The 14994-nt window shown below is 39.2% G+C and overlaps 3 protein-coding genes across 3 annotated transcripts; 2 read left to right on the forward strand and 1 right to left on the reverse strand.

Moving 5' to 3' along the window:
* Positions 1 to 28: 28 nt before the first annotated feature.
* LOC108886651 (proteasome activator complex subunit 3) lies at positions 29 to 5317 on the forward strand. The gene is made up of 10 exons (XM_018681626.2): positions 29 to 195; positions 2101 to 2133; positions 2246 to 2308; positions 2498 to 2602; positions 2712 to 2760; positions 2955 to 3073; positions 3205 to 3341; positions 3496 to 3550; positions 4370 to 4456; positions 4582 to 5317. Exons 1-10 carry the CDS (start codon positions 154 to 156, stop codon positions 4660 to 4662), a joined length of 771 nt encoding a protein of 256 aa, XP_018537142.1. The 5' UTR covers positions 29 to 153; the 3' UTR covers positions 4663 to 5317.
* Positions 5318 to 7834: 2517 nt separating this feature from the next.
* On the reverse strand, positions 7835 to 11494 carry LOC108886652 (glucose-6-phosphatase catalytic subunit 1). Its single transcript, XM_018681627.2, has 5 exons — positions 10870 to 11494; positions 10657 to 10766; positions 9669 to 9774; positions 9443 to 9558; positions 7835 to 8832 (listed from the first exon to the last, which is right to left on the reverse strand). The coding sequence occupies exons 1-5, from the start codon at positions 11085 to 11087 to the stop codon at positions 8330 to 8332; spliced, it is 1053 nt and encodes a 350-aa protein (XP_018537143.1). The 5' UTR covers positions 11088 to 11494; the 3' UTR covers positions 7835 to 8329.
* A 736-nt stretch (positions 11495 to 12230) lies between these two features.
* LOC108886653 (glucose-6-phosphatase catalytic subunit 1) lies at positions 12231 to 14994 on the forward strand (the record flags this gene model as incomplete). Its single annotated transcript, XM_051067126.1, is given in 5 exon segments — positions 12231 to 12562; positions 12668 to 12777; positions 13580 to 13700; positions 14101 to 14216; positions 14708 to 14994. Coding segments are annotated over 5 exon segments (867 nt in total), but the record flags the coding sequence as incomplete, so codon positions are not given.

The raw sequence follows: 14994 nt of genomic DNA on the forward strand, positions 1-14994 counted from the left end.
CGCGCATGCGCAGTGAAAACACCGCGTCATGTCGCTTGTCATTGTCGTCATCTTTAAGCTCACACAAGTGTGGCTGACAAGCAACAAGCCACACGTTTACAAGTGAGTGAATGCTGTTAGGACAATCGCTCTTCGCCTATTTGATCACATAAGATGTCTTCACTCCTCAAAGTGGACAATGAAATTAAAACCAAGGTAAGACTCGATTCTCGCCAACCGCAGTATGCACGGCGTATTGTTGTTGTTTCCATTAGCTCGCTAGCTTGTTAGCCACATTTTGTAGCATGATGTGAGGCTAACGGAGGCTAACCGGCCGGTTTCCCGCCTGCTACGGTACACCTGTCAAACCTTCCAACAGGTGTTGTGTCACATTAACATTGAGCTTCATGAGGTGTGAGGAAAAGATAACGTTGCTGCGCATTGTGTTTAAATAACAGCTACATTTGGTTGACCACATGCACTAAAAGAAGGCCTGAGCTACCAAGTCAGCCAACTCTACCGGCGTCAAGTTACCTCATGTTACTGCTTCTAACTCTTTATTTACCACCAAGGTTTACTTATCGTCTCCTACAGGTCTTTCTCAGGTCACAGAAACATTCCAACTTTTTACATATGACACTCTCAAACATTCAGGCTAGACCTACACACACACACACACACACACACACACACACACACACACACATACGCATATGCATATTAACCTAAACATTAAAATAACCAACCTGATCGTAGATAAAGATTACAGAAAATACAAAACATTGAGAGCACGAGGCAAAAGAAAGGAATGGAATATTTGCTAGTAATGATTAAATAAAATATAGTTGGGAAAAATAAAATGTGAAAATAATACAATACGAACTAATGAGATGATAACAATCAGGAGCAGTTACTCAGAGAAAACACCGTTTGTTTTCTCTTAAAATGACAGTAAAGGGTCCCACTCTTTATAAATCATATTCACTGACTTTATAAGCTTCAAACAGCCCAGGTTACCTGTGAGTTTTAGAACTGATTTCAAGGTTTTACTGCCTGTTTTTAAAGCCTTACTTATATGTGTTATCTGCTAACTGTCTATGAGCCTGATCACTGAGGACCTGAGTAACCACAGCGTTTCCAAGAGCTCGACTGAGGGTTCTTTGAAATCACAGACATAGACATAAATAGACATGGATTGTTGGAAATGAGGTGATTTGCATATTCTGTGCATAAATAGAAGTTCTTTTGATATTTTAAAAGTAATGTTAGTAAATGACGTATGTGTTGCGGTCCGCTAGAGATCATCTAGTCTGCCATCACTAAAATCTCTTATTTTAATTGTTGTTTTTGTGCTTCTGTAAAGCTAGTTCTGTAAGGTTAGTTCTCATTATAAAAATTCTTAACAATAATTAACCTTGATCCATGTCTCAAACTATGTTGCCATGTTTGGTCCTTGAATTTTAGGGGACTGGGCCTGGAAAGGCCTAGAAAAGTCCTTCAATATAATTTGTAAGAGGGTACGTGAACCCTGTTGACCTCTCACTAAAGGTGACCAGGCCCACAGCTGTGAAGTTCACTGTCAGGATTTAAGACAAATTCAAGGCAAATTCAGTATCTTTTAAATTTCCTCCTAAAATCCACTCAATTATATGTTATGGTTTTTTATGGTATTTGTTGTAATGATCATGTATCTTGTTTATTATAATGATTCATTGGGAATGGAAGGTGGATGCATACCTTGTTTGCAGAGTGATTCTCAAAAAATATATGACCATAATTTATGAAGGAGTGAGGCAGGGGGGCATGTCTGCATGTGTCACAGATAGGATCCACCTCTGGGTAAATTCTAGCACTGACACACCAGCCACATTTATAGAGCCACAACAAATCCACTTTAAGTCTACTGAAACTTAGGCCTTCAAAATTAATGTCTTTATCATGAGTATTATCACAGTGCAGGAGATGTGGTTGCACTGGACTTAATGGGAATTTGGAATTTGGTTGTAGCATACAAACGTCAGTGGTGGGAACACAGCAGTTTGTTTGTTTTTTTCTCAGGGGCCCCATAACAGGTCAATCTGGCTACGGTTTCATTTGGACTCTTGTTTTATGTGTTTGCAGGTTGATGCATTCAGGGAACGTATCACTGCTGAAGTAAGTGTCAGTTAACTTGTAAAGCATGTTTTGTGATCACTGTTACTCACAAAGTCATCAAAACTGTTTGGTTCTCAAACAACACTAAATTAAACGTTTGTATTTCTTTCAGGCAGAGGACCTAGTTGCAAATTTTTTTCCAAAGAAGTTATTGGAACTTGATCATTTCCTCAAGGTCAGTGACATATTCACCCAAATAAATACACATTGTATAGATTTGTGTCCTTGGTTAGGAGTGGGTAATGTGGATAAAATTCTCCATCACTGTATGTGTAGTTTGATACATACATGTACAGTGATAGAGAATACACTGTCATAATTTGTAGAGACAAATAGTTCAGCTAGTATCCTTGTTGTTATTCAGGACCCAATCATTAACATCACTGAACTGAAGGAGATCCACTCGGAGATAAACCTGACAGTGCCAGACCCCATCTTGCTCTCAAACCTGCATGATGGACTAGAAGCGGTGAGGCTCCATTTCAGGGTTTTAATTAAATCCTCAGTCCTTACATAACCGTTGTGTGTAGAGCAGAGGTTAGAAATGGTGCTTGATCCTGTTTTTTAATATTTCACAGCAAAATGCCAAAAAGAGAAAGCTGGAGGATGGAGGTGCAGAGGACATGGGTGAGTGTAAGACTGTTTAGCAGATTAAACAGATTTAAAGCGATAGAATCCAAAAATATAGATTTGAATGAGTCTCTTTCTTACACTTCAGGGAAGACTGTACACCAACCTCTAGAATGATAATCACTCACTGCCCCTTATATGTTTGAATGTAATCCATTTACCTTTCTCTCCGTCCTTCCCCTCTCTCCCAGTGACTGGCACCAAGGTCTTCGTCATGCCTGGTGGGATGATGAAGAGCAATGCAAACCTTGTTGATCTTATTGAAAAGGTCAAGCCAGAGATCAGGACACTCATAGAGAAATGTAACACAGTAAGTAATGACTTTTACCAAAGACTGTGCACCATGTACTCCCAGACAGTTACTGTACATTTTGACTTGACTGATTGTCTTCCAGATGTTGTATTCTCCCTTTTCTCAGCTGTCTTTCATTTCTTCAACAGGTCAAAATGTGGGTTCAGCTGCTCATCCCAAGGATAGAGGATGGCAACAACTTCGGAGTGTCAATCCAGGAGGAGACAGTAGCTGAACTCAGAACAGTTGAAGGAGAGGCAGCGTCTTACCTCGACCAGATATCAAGGTTTGGAGAAATTCTTATTATAGTGTGCATGATACATTCTAAAGCATGAAACTAGTACCAGCTACAAGTTGTCCTGTTTGATTACTTTTCTGTCTCTGGAATTTATAAGAAGGTTTAACATGTTTAAAATTATGCCTTTTTTCTTTACTTGTAGATACTACATCACAAGGGCAAAGCTGGTTTCTAAAATAGCTAAATATCCACATGTGGTAAGTGAATTTTATCTTAAAAAAAAAAAAAAAAAACTCAAAACACAAAGTTGAAAAATACAAAATGTGGAATGCTGTGGACATACAAAAAGTCTGTACATTTTAAAATGTTTTTATCATGAGCCGTGATGGGCGGATGAAGCTTTGGTGCTTGCGTTCTTTTTTGTGCTTAAAAAAAGATTAGAATCTTCTCAGCTTTGAACTCCACGAGTACAGTGACTTGTTGGTTTGCAGAACTTGTAGCAGATCTTCAAGACTGTGGCCAAAGCACTACAACACCATTTAACTGTCTTGTATGTGTGCAGTAAAAGTCCAAGAGGCCTGTTGCAGTAAATGACCATGTTGTTGTGCAGTATGATACAGTACAGTTAAGTGTCTAATGAATGCTTTATCCAAAAAGCCTAAATATACAAAATTCTGAATGTGCCGTCCACTGTGGACCCACTCATTTTAACTCCATAGTCAATATTTATGACATTTTGTGAGTTATATGTTACAGTGAGTATCACATGAGTGCGTATCAGTCATGTGATATTCTTCATTTGACACAAGCCTTGAACAACATATGCTTCACATTAGTGGAACAAGCTTTCTCCACCTCCATGACACTAGATGAGGTGTTTTCCCTCCCTATTTGAGTAAAGCTCAAACTTTAGAATATGGCTGTAACATAAACCTACATGATGCTACATTATCCTAGAGAGTTCTGTGTTTTTACTGTGTGTTAAAAAAATCTATTTACTTTGTGCAACTATAGCTGACTAATATGTTTAAGTAAACATGTAGAATGAATATTAACTATTCTTTTTTTCTAATTAGGAGGACTATCGGCGCACAGTAACCGAAATCGATGAGAAGGAATACATCAGTCTGAAGATCATAGTTTCGGAGCTCAGAAATCAATACGTATGTCCTGATCTCTATTCCTCTTATCTTTATCAATCCAAGTTTATTTTATTCCAACACACAGCTGACAAGTTAATTTAAGTGTTTCCCTCATGATCATACTGTCTTTGGTTTATTTTACAAAGGTAACGTTACATGACATGATCCTGAAGAACATTGAGAAGATCAAGAGGCCTCGAAGCAGTAACGCTGATGCATTGTACTGATGTTCATCCAGCCATCTGAGCCTCCGCTCCTCCCTCGTCTCCCCGCCATTTCCTGTTGAGCTACAGTAGCCTGGCCCTGGTCCACAGGACTACAACTAGACATTCACCTACTTCAATACAATCAACACAGCCCTGTACAAAAACATAGCTTCCATAGATGGACACCATGAACATGTTTTTGTTTTAATTGTAAAATATTTTTTCTTGTTTTAAACCCTTTGAAGACCTAAATATTCTCTCAGAAAAAGGGGGAGATAGATTATAGACAACAAAAAGCGCTATGTATTTTTTAATTTTAATTAAACATGTTGTCCTCAGATCTTTGTGAAATTGCTTCATTTATAGCTCTTAAGAAAAATTTCAAAGCAGAGGGGTGTGTTTCATTCCCACTGCTTCAGTGAATGTTGGTTTCTTAAGCCTTTTATGAGACTCCTACTGCATCTTCTGGAGGACGGTTGTTTATAGACAACACAAACGCTGTTTTTTTTTTCTCCTCTGAATGTTGTACATTACACAGTATAGCTGTAACAAATATGATTATTAAGCAGGTTTTAGGTCCACAGGCTTATTGGTTTTCAGTGAAAATTCATAAGTCACCAAAGCATCTCTTATGTTGAAGCATTGACTCTATTGAATAAAACATTTTTGATAAAGATTTTGAATATTTTGGCTTTTATTGTGGTTGCAGAAATAGTTCATTGAATACCCATAAATAAAAGCTGGTAGAGGTTCTTTATTCTCACATCAAGATGCTCATACACATGCGCAGGTTTGTGTTAGTGTACAGTAAAATACCTTTGCATGCTGTGTATCCTCTTCACCTGCAGGTGTCACTGTGGCATATACCCACCATTTCTGTGCATCAGCATTTTTATAACAGCTGGAAGGAAGTAATGCAATTGCCACAATATACAGAGCTATTTGATTGTTTATTATATATTTGTGTTATTTGTTATTTCAATAATAATAATAATAATAAACAGAAAATCAGATTTAAATTTGAACCTACTGACTGTCAGTGGCATCACTATTTGTTTTTTGTTTAAGCTACAGGTTTGCTTAAGTTTTTATGTAATTATGATTGAACTGCCCAAGATCATAGGTATAACAATGTGAGTTCTACTGCAAGATGGGACTTTTCCCCTTAAATTACTCCTTTAAAAGGTGTTTGTCCCTGTCCTCATTCACTTTATATTGTCTGTTCAAAGTCACTTACATACATTTTATCTTAGATGTTATATCACAGCAGAAAGAGTTGAGTTGTGAAATAATAGGTGCTTTGTTTTCTGTCCCTGCGTTAGTGGTGGAAAAAGTGTTAGATCCTCAATTAAAAAACACCAATTCAGTAAAGTGTGAAAATACCCCATTAAAAGTAAAAGTACTGCATGCAAAATCAAAAACAGAATCTATGTAAAATATCTAAGGTAGCGGCTGATGTTATAAAAATACTTTTTTTAAAATTTTTGTTAATGCTGCTATAAACATTTTACTGCTGTCACTGGTTTTTGTACTTGAGATACAGTAGTTCCCAACCTAAGGGGCGGGCCCCTCCAAAGGGTCACAAGATAAATGTGAAGGGCCTTGAGATGATTAATGGGAGAGGACAGAAGTACTGCAGCACAAGTGGACTCTTTTTTCAAACTTTTTTCTAATGTTTACTCCTTTTTGTCAAGCTATTGTTAAACTGAAACCATTTGAGATGTTTAGAGGATCACAAGCCAATAAGACTGGAAACCACTGCTTTAATCTTTAACAGTATGTTGCATTTTATAAGCTTATCAAGGGTACTTATGTAAAATCTTAAAATCTGAAAAGTGACCAGTAACTATAGTGCTCAAATAAATACTGAATTTAGAACATATAATGTTTTTTTTTTTTTTTTTTTTTTACATTTTATCTCTGGATGTTTTGTGTCTCTTTAAACTACTTTGTGTCTGATTTTGGTTGTTGTACATCTATTTGTAGTCATTTCATTGATTTCTCAATAAGAAATGTAAACAATCATCTCATATCCAGGTGGCCCTCTCTTTAATCTGTCCATAAACTGATTATATTTTGAATAGATTTTAAGGTCAAATATATTTGGGTAGATGGCCTGAATAAATTCACAATGGAAATGCTGTATTTCTACTTTTGCAGACGGAGGTTGATTTTCCTTGTTGTTGTCTTTCCTGACGAGTCCACAGTGATAAGATTTAATCTGTACATTGCAACTGAGACAAACAACCAATATATGAGCTGATGGTTGTAAATGTGAGTCGATGTAAACAGCGTAGCATTGCTCAATGTTCCTGACACGGTTGTAGTGTCTGTTCCTGCTGACTCTCTCCCTCCCCTACCACCACCACCACCACTACCACCCACGGCCTGCCCATATAGACCAGCACCATATAGATATAATTTCATGAGATAAGCACCGGAAAAGAGTTGAGGGGCCCCTCGGAGATAAGACGATTGAAAAGGAGACTTAGGATTTGCTAGTGGGAAATGTCACATGGTCATGGTTATTATGTCATCAAATGGTCTCACATTTCCCTTCACCTTGACCGTGTTTACTGACCTTGTGTACCCTGTTCAATTCAGGAAATAGTCAAAGCCCATACAAGTAAGGTCATGATCACCAACTGTAAGTCACCATTATCCTCAGTGACTTCATGTAACCTACAATTAATTAGCCGAGTTGCAGAGGTGTGTCTGTTATAACATGCAGTCCTGCTGATCTCAGTACCATACACCCAAAGTTCCTTTGATATGTCACCTGAACAATGTACTACTTTTAAAGCCTTAGGGGACACACGTGTTGGCTGCAACACTCTCTGCCCCTTGACCCTCCATGTCTCTCCTGAGAGCTCATGGCTGTGGTGAAAGGCAGCATCGCTCTGCGGGACTACTGAGTGACGGGAGCGTGCTCTAGTTAATATTTAATGGTTGTTCCTGCCAGAGAATTAATCAGTATCAGTCTGAGACAGTCAGAGAAAACCGACAGGGCAGCATGGCACTTCTAAAATAAGCAAGACTTTTTTATGGTCATAAAAACAGCTTTTATTTAAATTGCTAACAACATTTTCTTTCCATCATTTATTCATTTCTGAACTGAAAGAGCATTTTTGTTTGCTGAGGTACAAACTACAGTCTGCAACAGAAACAACAGTGAAGTGCTATCTTGCTCTGCTTTATGGTAAAAAAAAAAAAAAAAAAAAAAAAAAATCCAACTAACAGTATCCCTAGAGTTCACTGATAGACTGGTTATTACTTTCTTTGTTTAATCCCTACAAATTATTTTTAGTTATTTTAATATTTAGGTTTTTTGTGCAACTTAAACAATCAAGATAATTAAACAAGCTTCACACTGGCAGGTGGATTTTGACACAGTTGAATAGCGCTAGCCTAGCTGTTCACTGTATACAGAGCTTAGCTAATTGGCTGCTGGTGGTAGCTTCATATTTATAATACACATATTAAAGTAGTATCCATCCTCTCATCTGACATCTGACAAGAAAGCAAAGAAGCATATTTAGGAAAATGTTGATATCCAGGTCTTCACACTAACTTCAGGGACATTGTCCAAAAATGAATGAATATCCTACTGTCTTTAATAAGAGAAGAATCCTAGTAAATATAGAAAATTAAACTAATAATTGGCTTTACACTGCAAGCTCAACTTCAATCACAAGTTCTTGTCTTCTCTCTTTTCCTTGCAAATCCTGCAGAGAGCCCAGGGCACCAGAGTGGTTGGGATTAAAAGTGCAACTGCACTCTTTCCAAAAGACAGGAAGTAGAAAGTCATATGGTTTTCAGAGGAGAATGTCCATCCATCCAACAGCTGAAGCAAGAACAAAGAGATAATAATACATCCCATCTTGAAGGCTGTACTTGTGTTCTTCCTCTTGGTGTAGAGGGGTGAGTGCAGGCCCAGGCCCAGACCAAACAGGGTGCCCATGTTGCGCAGGAGGCTGGCAAAGGGCGTGCTGTCCATGTGGACCCACTCGGGCCTGACACACCACTTCTGGGCTTTCTCCATGGTCCACAGCAGGTCCACACCCAGAGCTTTGAGCAGGACGTAGAAACCAACAGCAAAGGAGGTCAGGAAGAGGGTGGTGTAGAGGTACCTGCTCATGCTGGCACTGTAGATCCATTTCACCTTGGAGACAAGCTCAGCCACCAGCACACCTGACACAGAAACAGAAGATAGACCATGAAGCCTGTTGGGCCAGTAGAGCTACTTGTGAGTGATGGTTTTATTGTATGTACAATTTGGCAAAACCACACCCTCAAACAAACTCACAGTGGTGGAAGACGTACTCATATCCCGTATTTAAATAAAACAAATATATGATAAAATTAAAAGACCTACATTCACAATTTTACATAAAAGTACAGATGTATTATAAGAAAACAAGTATGGTATTTTAAGTATTAAAAGTAAAAATCATTGGGGAGAACAGTGCCTTTCAGAGTGTTATAGTTGCACATTAGTTAGCTGCAACTTCTTGGAGCTCATTATAGCAACTTCAATCTATAGCACTACACCATCTTTTATCATACTTCATCATATGATTGTAAAGTCATAATCTGCAAAGTAACTTTAGCTATTTGATACATTTAGAAGAGTAACAAAGTATAATATTTCCCTCTGAAATTAACTTACCTTCCACCACTATAAACTCAACATTTCCTGAACCAAAAAATGAAAATGGAAGCCCCAGAAATCTCCACAAAAATCTACTTTTTATCATTATTAATAGGATGATTCAGTCTTGTATTGTTTCGATAGACTAACCTGTAATGACTCCAGCAATAACCTGGTGTGGGAAGTGGGCAGCCATGTAGACCCTAGACATGCAGACCACCAGCTCCACCAGGCCCATCAGCATCCACAGGCCAATCTGCAGGAATCTGACACAGAGTGAGAACTGAACACGGCTGCACAGGAGCCTCAGAGGATCAGTGGACAGCAGAGGAGCTATTTTTTAAAGGTATTGCTGATTGTATTACCACAGACTCACTTGTACAGTAAAGGTGGGCATCGCTTCTCTGTTGCAATGGAGAGCAGCGCTGTTACCATCACATACCAGACACCAGCTGCACCCATAGCATGACCTGAAGGACTTCCTGCAAGAACAGACTCAGGATTATGTAATGTAATGTAATGCATGTAATTTCAATATGTTATTTAGACAAATCATAAACAAAAGTACTAATACCACATTGTAAAAATACTCTATTACGGGTGAAAGTCATGTATTTATAAAGTATATATATATATATATATATATATATATATATATATATATATATATATATATATACTTTTTAAAGACTAATTACTGTATTATTATCACCAATCCTGACACATTATGGATTCATCTATTGATTATTCTTTGGATTTATCATTAATGTTCAAATCAGAAAAAGAAGAAGAGAAACTAAAATTATTAAAATAATTACAGGGAAAAAACAGGAAATAACAATTATCAAAATTGTTTCCAAATAATTTTCCATCTATTGACAAATCATTTAACTAACTAATCATTTTTTGTTGCCTACTGTTGGGTGGTTTAAACTATAACAAAGCATCATATTTTATATGCTCTGCATGTGTTTTGTATGTAAAACTTCCTCTAGTAAAGTACAAGTATATCAAGTGCTTGAGTAAATGTACTTATTCAGAGAAAAGTAAAGTGGAGCAAATTCAATCACAGGAAATGCTCTATAATTCAGATTTAAATTTCTCAATGCAGATTAAAAGATCAGAAACACTACAAAAGGTCAAAGATTGTGGAGTTTGTAATCCATGTATCACACCTGAGATCATTCATTCATTAAAAGCCATGTACACTTGGCACCTCAGGTCTTATCTGGACGTGTATTAACTAGGGTAATAGTTCACTGCACCAGATAATCTAATCATCCTTACAGACAAATTCAATCAGTCAAGAAAAGACAGTCATCACATGTGATCCAGATCCTCTGCAGGTCTATTGTGAACAGTACCTGGTCCAGTCTCACATGTGATGGGGAACTGCTGCAGAGAAGGGACTGGATCTGATCCATAAAACCGGGTCTCTTGAACCCACCAGAAGGGTCTTTCCCCAAACAGAACCCTGCCATGGAGAAACCAAGAGACTCAAACTACAGCTTTCTCTCTCTTTATGTTTTTTTTTCTTTTTTCTTTCTTTTTTTTGCTGTCACATTTGAACAGATTACCATTTCAGGACCAAGTTGAGCCAGTCTCCGATGACAGCCACCCAGATGAGCCTGAGCCCTGTGTCCCTCCGCAGGTGGAACCAAATCGGGAACAACCAGAAGAAGGCGGTGTGCAGATCGGCCACCGTTGACGCCAGGCTAAACAAGCCCTCGTACCTGCTGTATCTGGTCTGCAGATGGACCGCCAGCTCAACCCCCCAGCTGTGGAGAAGATCCATGATCTCTGCCTGAGGATGATGCACTGAGTCTGGGGTGCTTTGTCTTTTTTGTTGCTGCCAAGCTCTTTCAGACAGTCCCCTCTGCTCTGCCACTGTGTGAACCCCATTGGACTTTAATCAAGGCTAGCAAATTTGTTTGCCTTTGGGACGGTGCAGACAGGTTCCTTAACCTTTACACCCCTGAGGCCCCTGAGGCTAAAATCCATCATTAGAGAAATCAGCTCCCACCCCTCTGACGAATCACAGATTTCTAGGAAAACTTTTTTTTTTTTTCTTTAATCAATGAAACTAAAGCAGTTTCTGTTCCCACTCCAAGCCAGTTGCTTGTGAAATCCATTGATCTTGGCTCACAATTTATATTCTGCATCACATCAAAAGCATTTAAATTAGTCACATTTTTTCCTCCTTTACTTGTCTTTGGGACCCCAATGTGAAAAATGACGACTGTCTTATCATCAACACGCCCCTCTAAACAAGATAAAATATAAGCTCGTCTGCAGGGACGTCCCTGCCAGACGTCATTTGTCACAACAGAGCAGTAACTCGCTTGACCTACAACCTGCCAATCTTGCTTTTTCTGTTTTTTTATCACTGACTGTCTACTCAGTTTCTACTTAGTCCAAACCCAATCATTTAATCATTGATCTCCTTACGTAACCTACAAATGGGTTACTCTATCGTTATGAACAGTGGGATGTTTTCACCAAATCATCAGAAAAACAATTACATAACTAAGAAGTTATTACTCGGGTGCTGCATGAATGGGGAAGAAATAATGTGGCCTGGACCTAAACTCTGTGGAAAAGACAAAAAGGAGGTAGCTGATATTAAAAATGATACTGCAACACAATTAGAAGTAACTGTCACTCTGCAAACTGTTGGTTTGAATGATGTTTAATTTGGGTCACAGTTGTGACACATAGATATTGGTCAAGCAACTTCCTCTCTCTGTGTTACGTACAGTAGTTCAGTGAGAAAGATAACGATTGACGTTATGTTTTCCTGTTATCTTTCCCACTTGTTTGTGTGACAAATCTACCAAACTCTCCTGACTCCCAGTGTTTTATTACACATGTGCAAGGTCCAAAGATCAGCATGAGCATGCGTTTGGGTAGTGGGTCCCTCTGGTATAAAACCAACCAGCTGTGTCCCTGATAGCAACAGTCCCTTTCTTTTCTCTCGTCCAACTCACTCACACTTCCACCAGATTGAGATTTCTCCCCCCTCCTGCTCGAGGCAAAGATGCTCAACACTGTCATGGACGCCGTGCAGGGTTTTGGGGTGAGCACCACCCACTACCTGCAGACCAACTATCAGGACGCCCAGGGCTTGTTTCTCTGGGTGTCCTGGGCGGCAGACCTCAGGAACACTTTCTTCATCTTCTTCCCGCTTTGGTTTCACCTGCGGGCCTCAGTGGGCATTAAGCTCATCTGGGTGGCAGTGATTGGAGACTGGCTGAACCTGGTGTTTAAATGGTGAGTGAAGTAAATCTTTGAGTTTGAGCTCGTGAACGGAATCAAGTGAAATCAAATGTTCTTTTTAGATTATAACCGAGTGCATGTTTGTGTTGTGTTCCTCAGGATCCTGTTTGGGGAGAGGCCTTACTGGTGGGTCCATGAGACGGCTCATTACGCAAACACTGTCCCCCCTCACATTGAGCAGTACCCCATGACCTGTGAGACTGGGCCAGGTGAGATATTTCACTTTGCATGTATGACTGGATGTGGCTGCTGTGTCCCTATTAACCCCCAGTTCTTCGCACTCTCCATGTATTATTTCTGTAATATTATATATCCTTGTGTTTGCTGTGTGGTAGATGGATAAGTGTAAAATTAGCTGCAAAACTGAGGGTATAGATTTTGACACAAGCCCCTAAAATGATATTGAATGAGTTTTTGCTTTTGTGCATAAATAAAGTTACAATTAATCAAATTACCAAACAACAAACCAACTGCCAAACAGTGAACCTGAATATTTTAATTTTAATTTTAATATATTTAATTTTAATTCTTCTTCTTCTTCTGCTCAAATTTGTGCTAATTTATTGAAAATGATATATGATTCTGGGGTAATATTGAATCATTTTCCATCCATCTGAGAGGTTTAGAGGGGAAATTGTTGGTAACTCTGCAAACCACTCATTAAAAAAGTGGCTCCCAACTAAACACTTTCATAAGGGGGTTTTACATTGTATTCTATCATGTGTTTTTAATGTGAAATTTTAATTTGAAAAGTAACTATTAGCAGTCAGATCAATGTAGTGGAGTAAAATGTACAATGTTTCCTCCTGAAATCAAACCAAGTAGAAGTATAAAGTAGAATAAAATGGAAATATTCAAGTAAAGTATAGGTAGGTCCATGTTCATTCATTCATACGTTTAAGCAAAATGAATACATGAATGAGCGATGCAGCTTGTTGTGGCCTCAGATTGAGTTTCTACCTGAGTGAATTAGCCACTGATGTCTTATCCTCCTCTGTTTGTGTTATGCAGGCAGCCCTTCTGGACATGCCATGGGAGCTGCCGGTGTCTACTACACCCTGGTGACCTCCATCCTCGCCATCATGACCAGCAAGAAGAAACATGGAAGCAAAAAATCCACCAACAAAGAATGGTGAGTCATCTTATTCTGAGACTGTCTACCAAACCTGCAGCTCTGCTCTGTTGTCCCCACTGATGTCGGGGGTTGTTTACCATTTTCTTCCACTCAGAGCTTATCACTGTGGACACACTATCTGTCCTGTGCTGTGGTTGATCATTGACTTCTGAGAACTATTGGGTGGAAAGCGGGGGGTTGATCATGGGTTGTTTTGACGTCCAGGCAGCTGAAGTTCTCATGATAAGCAGAGGAAAAACTGTGTTAATTGTTATGTTGCTTTATTAAAACACTGACTTGCTTGTTCTGGGGCAAGACCAGCAAAGGCCAGATTGAAGAATGAATTTCACCTGACTTTTTGAGGTTTTGCATTTTCCACAACAGAAATTATAATTTGTTTATTGTTTTATTTTGACAGGTATCTGAAGGCCGTTCTGTGGACTCTGTTTTGGGGGGTCCAGGTGTGTGTCTGTCTTTCCAGGGTCTTCATCGCCGCACACTTTCCCCACCAGGTCATTGCTGGTGTCATCACAGGTCAGCATGGACACATTTTAATACATAACTTCAGTAGACAATTGAATAAGCCATTAGGAGCAGACTGAGAATAACTGTCAAGTATAGAGGTTAGTTCTCTGGGTTTGCAGGGTTTTAGCACCTAGCAAATCAAGCATTTTTGGGGGGCAATAGTAACTGTAAAGAAAAGTTAATTAAGTGATTGTGTGAAAGTTTGTGAAAGTTTTTTCAGCCCTGATTAGTATCTACAGGTATTCACAAAATCAAATAAGGAAGGCCAGCCTGTATGTAGCCTGAGAGACAGAAGCCAGGGTAAAAAAAAAAAAAGGGTTTAAAGCCATGTAGTGGCATTACTCTTATCAATACTGTTATCAGCCCAGCATTTCTTGCAGTATAAGGTGAATATTCACAGAGATTTCAGTAAGAAATCAACCTGAAACAATAAAAAGTGTGGGAGGACGTGTCTCCTTAGCTTATATTGACATGGGCTTTTCAATCTGTGTTGTTCTCAGGTATGATAGTCGCTGAAGCCTTCAACAGAACTCAGTGGATCTACAGTGCCAGCATGAAGAAGTACTTCTACACCACCCTCTTCCTGACCTCCTTCGCTGTTGGTTTTTACATCCTGCTCAAAGCTCTGGGTGTGGACCTGCTGTGGACCCTGGAGAAAGCCCAGAAGTGGTGCGTCAGGCCCGAGTGGGTCCACCTGGACACCACGCCCTTCGCCAGCCTGCTGCGTAACATGGGCACCCTGTTCGGCCTGGGCCTGGGCCTGCACTCACCTCTCTACACCGAGACC

The sequence above is a fragment of the Lates calcarifer genome, unplaced genomic scaffold (assembly GCF_001640805.2).
Source record: "Lates calcarifer isolate ASB-BC8 unplaced genomic scaffold, TLL_Latcal_v3 _unitig_1146_quiver_1435, whole genome shotgun sequence".
Classification (NCBI taxonomy): Eukaryota; Metazoa; Chordata; class Actinopteri; family Centropomidae; genus Lates; species Lates calcarifer.